Source organism: Anoplopoma fimbria, chromosome 17, assembly GCF_027596085.1.
Source record: "Anoplopoma fimbria isolate UVic2021 breed Golden Eagle Sablefish chromosome 17, Afim_UVic_2022, whole genome shotgun sequence".
Lineage (NCBI taxonomy): Eukaryota > Metazoa > Chordata > Actinopteri > Perciformes > Anoplopomatidae > Anoplopoma > Anoplopoma fimbria.
Window position 1 is genome coordinate 14,433,900 of NC_072465.1, and position 8,733 is coordinate 14,442,632.

Sequence of the window (8,733 nt, forward strand, 5' to 3'; positions counted from 1 at the left end):
CGGAGGACGCAGAGGTTGTTTTGGAGGAGGAAGTGAAAGGGGAAGAGAAACGCCGAGGGGGAGCAGATAGTTAGCCCGCTGGTAGACGAGCCTTCAAGAAAAAGTGCCAAACTTAAACACCAGCTGAAGATAATCTGCCTCGTCAATCTACGACACGGGTTGTGTTAGTATTCACGCAAAGGGCAACATCTTTTTCTAACAATCTGAATCGTGGTTTTGCCAAATCAACGCCAGCTAACGAGTCCAGTGACAGCGAGCTAGCTTGCTAGCTAACGTGACGCCTAGTTAGCCAGTGTCGCTGTCTGTCCTGATCAATAACAGCCAGTCAGCCCGCAGCCGGGTCGGTTCCTGTCGAGAAGTCGCCGTGTCGGTGTGCTACAAGTCCAAAGTAAGTGCTTGAAACGACAGCTGTCTGATGTATGCGTGATGTTTGCTGTCTCATCACTTCATCCAGGGTGCTATTAACGCCGACGCTGTGACGTTGCCAGATAATGGTGCAATGTTTTTTGGAGGAGCTGGTTGACAAAAACAAGGCCGGACTGTGGCACCTTTGGGTCGAATCCAACAAGGAAGGAGAACCGGGGAGACGAGGTCGATCGGTCGGTCGAACAAGACATCGTAAACAATGTGTCAAATGTTGACAGACGGAATATTGTCTTTGCTCTCAGAGAAGTAGGGAGTGCGGCGCAAACTCTGCCTTTCACCTCAAAACTACCACTCTCTGTGTGTGTGTGTGTGTGGTCGATTAATCGTGTCTTAATAGTTGCACATATCGACTTTAACTCTCCTGAGATAAATGCCCCGTGTCCCTGCCAAAGTGTTGTCAGGCAGAGGAGACATGTTTTTTCTGCGTCAACATGTTTTGGTTTTGGTTATGACTCACAGATCACGCAGGTACATGTCCTTTAGATTACTTGTTAAAGGTACTTTATTATGGCTACAACGCCCATTAATCCTTCTTTAAAAGCTATAAAACCGGCCAAGTACGTTTAACTTGATAGCAATTGCTTTTCTTATTCAAGTTCTAACTTTTTTTCCCCCTTAACTTCGTTTTCATTAGCTCTCAAAATCATACATATTACATAAAATGTAGAGTATGAAGACTGTTACATGCTACTGCTCTGTGATTTTGTTGTAGTACTTTGCACCTGGTAACCACAATTGAGTTATACTCTTAAGTACCTGCCTGGTAGTTAAGACCCCCCCCCCCCTTAATTTGAGATTTACTCATATCCAATGTCATGGTTAAAATGCCTGAAATTGATTCACAGTTAACATTGTAGCGTACACAGCTTAGTTTATGTTGCACACTGTACCCTCCAGTTTGTTCCACTGTATGGAGTACTTAAGTGTGTAGAGTACTAGATTTGAATATCTGGATTTGTCTGTAGGCTCATGTGGAAAGCAGTCTTCTTTATCAAAACATTTATGTTGAATACACTTCCTGTAAGTCGCTTTGGATAAAAGCGTCTGCTAAATGACTGTAATGTAATGTAATGTAATTTATGTCCTATTTGATACAATCCTAATTAACAACATCAGACGGGTTTAAATGTTACTGTATAAATGAAGTTGGACAACTCATTTGAAAGCATTTAGTTTAAATATTTTTGCTGCACATCATATTGTGTAGCACTATAGTGCTTTTATCACATCATATTTTTGAATGATCTGTTTATTGTTTTCCATTCTATCAATATGGTTGATTTCGACCGTGCTGACTTGACTTTTTTTGTTAGCTATGGTTCACTGAACCATCTGCCTAGCACATGGGCACTAACCTAGATGAAGGTTACGTAGCCTGGAAACATAAAGATGGCCTACATTTTTGATATGTGAAGATGTGTTTGCGCATTGAGAAACATCTGAAGACTTCCAACTCTATTTTTAGTCCAGAGTTTGTCTCTGTGGGTGTGCCTGCATAATCCATATCAGAAGTGATCTGTGATTTCCAGCTGCTTGTGGTAGTGATTGACAGGCAGAGAAGGAAATATGTCCAGACTTTTTTTGTGTTCAACACATTGTCAATATGATCCGGAACAGTCTAATATTAACCTGTGTAGTGATGGGCAGTTGCCTCCTTAAAAGAAAATGTAATTATTGGTAATATTGGTGATGCCAATTTTTTACGGACATACAAACACAGATATTTGCCAAGTAATACTTTTGTATTCTTAAGTAATGTGAATAGATGGGAGACTGTTCATGAACAATGGATGGATAAAACATATCAAAAAGAATGTGGCTATCATATTTTTTTTGAATTATCAGTTCGTTGTTGCAAAGAATTAAACATTGTTTAACTTTCTTTGTTGCCACAATTATTTATATTTGTGTTATTTATGGCAAACGCATATTTTCTGACACAAAATAATTATTTCAAAGACATCAATCTTTTAAGGACATTAACCAGTACAGTGTTACTTTCTAGAGTGCCATATCATCAGGTCTTTTCACATACCTGCAAAAAATGTATAAATACCTTCACAGTTTTTCCCCCCTTTATCTTTATTGAGATTCATTTAGTTTTTAGCAAAATACTCTATAGAGCTGTATCAATGAAATCTGCCAATTAGTGTGTGGATGCAGAATAACTTTAGCTGAAAATCATCCCTCTGATTTCTGAACCTCTTGTCTGAGATGATAGTCATGCACTCAGGTATCAATGTCTACTGCTCTGCTGTTTGTCAAGGGTTAAAGACCTGAGTTGAGTTTTGTAGTTTCAAGACTTCAGTAATGTGCTGTTGGTCATGCTTCTGTTAGCTAATCAGTCACTGCCGTACTGTTCACATACTGTGCTTCAGTTTGTCAGCCACTGGAGTACTGTGCTCGTTCCTTTCAGGAAGTATACAAGTGTACTTTCCAGCTCTTGATGGAACGCTTATGTTTGTAGTGTTTCTGTTTTACAGGTTTAGTTTCAGAATTCAAATTCATTTTAGAGGCTTGGTTTACAAAAAACAGTTTGAAATTTTTAGCTTCAAATTTGGCAAAAACCTCCATTTGGACTTAATGATGAATTGATCCAAATTTGTTGGTCAAGACTTCATATGCTAATTATGACAATACTAAATACTACATTTTCTTATTAGGATACAAATTATGATGTGATGACATTTTCGACGGACATATATGTATCGTAGATCTATACTAACATTACTGGTTTGTGAAGTTACACAACAATAAGATCATTTTTTAAAAACTTTATTTTAAATTTAACTGCCACACAGTTCATTTTGTAATATGAGTTCACTCCATGAAAAGATAAGCCATTATATTTTTGTCTGCTATGATGAAGGTAGGGGGAATACTGTAGATAGGTAGAAGTCAGAACGAATAATAGTAAGAGGGACTAAAGAGGAGCCGCTCATCTTACCATAAATCAGACTTGACTGTACAGCTTATTTTATTTTCACTGAACATCAAGTAGTGATATATAATGCATCTCATTGATCCTTTCTTGTATTCTACAATTACTCTGTTAACCTCACTTTAGTGGAAAAGTGGTTGTATGAATCATCTCCCAGCCGCAATTTAGACATTTTCTAAATGAGTCACATCAGTTAGAGGGGTTATACATAATTTCCTCACTCAGTCAATATCTCAGATATTACTTTCTTAATTTGATGAGATATGGAATAAATTATCTAATCAACTACTCACCACTGCATTGGAGAGGTCAGAAATGAAACTGATTGCCTAATGGTGAACTTCAGTCTTTGCTGGAAGTAACGTCACATACTGAATCTCTGACTGAGTTTTTTTGTTGCTCTGTTGCACATACCAGAAGTACACTACATGTATGAAGACATAGACATTATGCCCTAAGATAAATATATGTACAGTGTCCCCTAGCTGGTGTTGCATTTGCTGTTGTAAATGCTGGTCATTTTACTTACAAATTGTATCTGACTGATATCTTAATATAGGATGATTGAGAGTGTGCTAACATCAACACATGCAGTAGTAGGTTGTATTCCCGTAGTGACAGCGATATCACCAAAAACTGCCAGATGAGCCACTCGGTTTGGAGTAGTAATACAGAGAAGCAGTCAGTCTTCTAAAGGGGAACTTCCTGTCGTGCATGAGAGAGAAAGAATGATGTGTTCCTCGTGATTTGTCCAACAGCTTAGAAAGCACATGACTGGAATGAATGGTATTCAAACCTGATAGGTCCAAGGGCATAAACCTCTACACACAGATTTGTAGGCCAATGTTTTCCAAAGAGCCTGTCTGCATATAAACTGATTACTTTGTATTTTATTGTCCCTGAGCAATAAAAAAAAACTTGGTTTTGACTTGCAATGGAGGTGTTAAGAAGGCATTGTTTAGTACCGTCTGTTTGCTAAACTATTTGTTGTTTGTCTTTCTGCAGCTGTGGAAAAATGACATCCAGGAAGAAAGTGCTCTTGAAAGTCATCATCCTGGGAGATTCCGGGTGAGTCACAACACAGGAAATTTCTCTACATGCTAAATCAGCAATTCAGGGTATGAAGTGGAGTAATTGCATTATTATGCAAAGACTATTGTGAGGGCACTTGATGTTGAATAGAATTTTGTAAAAAGTTATATTGTGATATTGGGTACTAGAGCTGTGTGAGTTTGGAAAAATCTACTGTTTTTTTAATTGTTTCCTGTACTGAGAATGTGACAATGTTTTGTCTCTGACATGTTTCTAAATGAGGTACCTTATTCTTAACTATAGCTTGATAACGTTTCCTCATGGCTATATAAATATGCCAACAGCAATGTGAAAAAGATGGTCAAGAGAGTGAAAACATTCACTGTTGTAAAAGTCAGGAAATTGCATCACTTGACAATATTGCAGCCTTTCAGACTATAAAAACTGGAATTTAAGCCGCAATATATTATAAAATTACTGTAACCAAGATCCAAGACATTATCTGGTAAACTCTAACAAGATTGAACCTCGACAGTGCAGTACAAGGAAATGAAAAGTCCCAGGTTTAACTTAATAAATGGTCCCTTTAACCCCGTACTTCTGGTGCCCTTCAGACCCAACAACTTCAGCAGACATGGCCTTTTCTGATTCAAAAAATCTTTATCTGTTGACAATCATTTACATAATATGTTCAGATATAACCAATGTGCATGGGAGCTGACTAAAAAGGTAACACATGTATTATTGTGGTGCCAAAAGGAGCAGTGAAAAATTTGGTGCACCTAAATGAAATGCTGGTGTATCTAATGTGAAGTCCAGCACTGAATTGTTTAGGGCATTGATCCGTTTACGCCTCCTGCATACTGATTAATGCTCCATCACCCTCACAGATCATTCAGTTGTTGCACTGATTAGGGATCAGAGTTAAATCTGTCTGTAAGGCCTCTTGGATTAATTTACACTTATTTGACAATGCATGGCCATCTGGTCCTTTCAAGACTCATGAAATGATTAAAACGTGTAAACGGACACTTGATTGTTATACATATATTTACCGGCTCTAAATTAAACTAGGTTATCTAATTTGTGCACATTTCACACAAAATATCAATCAACCTTTACCACCTTTTTTATTTTTGCACTGGTCTAACATCTACAGTATCTGTTATTCTGCTGTCTCTTGTCTTCTACTAACAGTGTTGGAAAGACCTCCCTTATGAACCAGTATGTGAACAAGAAGTTTAGTAACCAGTACAAAGCTACAATAGGAGCAGACTTCCTGACCAAGGAGGTGATGGTGGACGACCGGCTCGTTACAATGCAGGTACAGTACAATTACAGCTGGAAAGGTTACAGCTTGGAGAATTAAACTTGTATTTGTTCGTTCCTTTAACTTGACACATACCTGAGCATCAGTATTTTTGCATTAACTCCACGGTTGTTAATATTTGTAGCAGTCCTCTCAACTGCTTCTGTGATCTTGTCCATTTACTAAAATGTTTGTCTCCTTGTGGTTGACTAGATCTGGGACACAGCTGGCCAGGAGAGGTTCCAGTCTTTGGGTGTGGCGTTCTATCGTGGAGCAGACTGCTGTGTGCTGGTGTTCGATGTGACTGCACCCAACACCTTCAAGACACTCGACAGCTGGAGGGATGAGTTCCTGATCCAGGCCAGCCCTCGAGATCCTGAGAACTTCCCCTTTGTGGTGCTCGGCAACAAGATTGACTTGGAGAACAGACAGGTTGGTATTGGTGGATAATAGCTCCATGATGACTTCATTTTAAATGAAGATGCATTTAAATGTCAGATCCCTCAAACTCCCATGTCCACCATTAAGGGTTTTTGAGAATGATGTTGAAATCATTCTGAGCACAACAGCGTACTGATTTTGGTGGCTGGTGTACAGAAGGAGCGAGAACTTAGCCCTTAAAGACCTAGTTGACATCACAGTTATAAGTGCCTGAATGCAAGTGTATGCAGGCTCAATCTGCTGCATGAGGAACGGCAGAGCACTAAGTGAAAACACTGGTGTCCCTTTATCAAGGGCAAATTAATTTCTGTTTGTAAATTTCAAGGATCATTGTCATGTAGGTTAGTTAAGATCACTGTTTATTACTCACTCTCTTAGTATGGCTCAATAATACCATATTAGTAGTGTTTGACGAGATCAAAAGCTTTAAAATGAAAGCTTTACCGTAACCAAATTGCATCCTATTTTTCATGCGGTGATGGAGTGCCCAAAGGTTGCAGAGTTCTAGAAGAGGGTTTCAAAAATGCAAGTCGAAAATATTGTCCAAAACAAGTCCTTAAAAGTTATGTTAACTAACGACAGCTCCAACTTAGCAGTCAAATAGACATAGAGAGCTTAGACGTGTCTGGCTAGCTGGCCTCTCTTGAGAGTCCATAAGGATGGACATTGGAACTTTATCATTTACCTGGAAATACTTCCATCTTTCGGCACTATGTTGCACCTTCCACTTCAGTCAAAAAGGAACAATGTGAAATAACATTAAGTTCGCTTTACAGAAAATTATTTTTTGGGGTCAAAACTACCATGAACCCATCCTTGTATATTCCAGTTCACTGTATTCATGAATCTCTTCCTCTTCATACACGCAGGTAACCACCAAAAGGGCTCAAGCTTGGTGTCAGAGTAAGAACAACATCCCATACTTTGAGACCAGCGCCAAAGAAGCCATAAATGTAGAACAGGCATTCCAGACAATTGCACGCAACGCCCTCAAACAAGTGAGTTAAAGTTGCTTGAAATGATAAATGAAAAACAGAGTGCAGATGTGTGCTTTGTTATTTGCATATTGTAATGCAGTGATAGCGGAATGATTTTCAAACCTAGTCTTAATGACTTAGTCAGTTCAATTTTTTGCCTTTCTGATTTCTTTTTGTTGCTGCCTTTCAGGAGACAGAGGTGGAGTTGTATGATGAATTCCCAGAGCCTATAAAACTGGATAGGAATGACAGAGCTAAACCTTCAGCAGAAAGCTGCAGCTGCTAAGGGACAACTTGGACCATCTTCTCTCTTGGCTTTCTGAAACACCCTGTCACCGGTTACATCACCTGCACCTCGTTCCCAGGGAGAGGACTCCCCGACTGGTCTTCCTCCTTCACGCCAATGTTTATTCCATAGACACAAACCCTCACGCAGTACGCTGCAAATGGATGTACCCTCCCCACCCGCAGTACACAAATTAATACACTAGCGTACACTCGCTGACAAATCCAGTGCCCAAAGATCACAGGAGAGAAGAATTACATCCCTTCTGACCTCAAAGTCCATGACTTGATAGTGAGTGATCTGCTGTCCCGCCCACCCATTTTTTGACTTTGGCCCCTGACTCTCACACTGAGGGGGCAAGATGGAGCCATGTGCAAAGAGTGCAATTGGAAACTCTAGATAGACTGGCTGAAGCTCTGTAATGTGAGATGATGTTGGCTAATGTCAGCATCCCCAGTATCTTATACTCTCTTTCTGTTTTCTTTTTGCTTTCTATTGCCTATCTGTCAAAAAAGAATCGAGTTGAACTATATATATATATATATATATATATATATATACATATATATATGTATATATATATATATATATTTTAATTGGCTGATGTTATTTCTTAAGCCTGAAACACAAACTTGTTTTTTTGCACTTTCTTTTTATGTTTTTGCCTTTAAATAATATCGAGGGATGACTGATTTTGGGCAACATCTGCTACCACATGCATTTTGTTAAGCTTCAAATTAGACCTCGTCACCTGTTTTCCTTGTCAAATATGTCCCCTGAGAATCTGTTGAACACTATGGTGATTGTAACTGCCTCACACTGCAGAAGAAATGTTCCTAAGTAGACATTAAGTAAAAGCTGATAACGCAGTCACAGTGTAAAACATGGATTGATTCCTTGATATATTAATATTTGCCTTTTATGTAACAATACTTGTACTGCTACTATTACTGCTGTATGTGTTATGTCCTTCATCAGACATCTTTCAACGCTATGGAATTACAATACGCGTCACCAACACAGCATACACCTGTCTTCTGTCATGTCTTTGTTATTGCTGTTCTCTCTATCTGCTTGTAGCTCAGGTTGGCTAAGTACTTAATATTTTTAACGGATTGTGCATTACGGTGTATAGATGGTAAAGGTAAATGGCTGATGGATTCAACTGAAATGGACGTTATCTCTTCCATTTAAAGAAAAGATCCAACATTTTGCCCTGGTATTACTCTTTCTCCTTATAGAAAAAAAAATCACTGCAACGCCAATGATGTTGTCAAAGAAAATTGGGACGTCAAATAATAAAAACTCTTGAATATATCAA

At 38.7% G+C, this 8,733-nt stretch overlaps 1 protein-coding gene across 2 annotated transcripts; it reads left to right on the forward strand.

The window, feature by feature from the left end:
* LOC129105393 (ras-related protein rab7-like) lies at positions 1-8,733 on the forward strand. 2 transcript variants are annotated; one of them, XM_054616385.1, is made up of 6 exons: positions 1-388; positions 4,373-4,435; positions 5,597-5,723; positions 5,922-6,140; positions 7,019-7,147; positions 7,317-8,733. In XM_054616385.1, exons 2-6 carry the CDS (start codon positions 4,383-4,385, stop codon positions 7,410-7,412), a joined length of 624 nt encoding a protein of 207 aa, XP_054472360.1. In that variant the 5' UTR covers positions 1-388; positions 4,373-4,382; the 3' UTR covers positions 7,413-8,733. The 2 variants fall into 2 exon arrangements, with proteins under 2 accessions (XP_054472360.1, XP_054472361.1); XM_054616386.1 differs by lacking the exon at positions 1-388 and adding an exon at positions 475-591.

Excerpts from the sequence above, each read along its gene's own strand:
- LOC129105393 (XM_054616385.1), top strand. The coding sequence starts at position 4,383 with ATGACATCCAGGAAGAAAGTGCTCTTGAAAGTCATCATCCTGGGAGAT. Across the intron at positions 5,724-5,921 it reads ACCGGCTCGTTACAATGCAG|ATCTGGGACACAGCTGGCCA; the intron begins GTACAGTACAAT and ends GTGGTTGACTAG. Across the intron at positions 6,141-7,018 it reads TTGACTTGGAGAACAGACAG|GTAACCACCAAAAGGGCTCA; the intron begins GTTGGTATTGGT and ends TCATACACGCAG.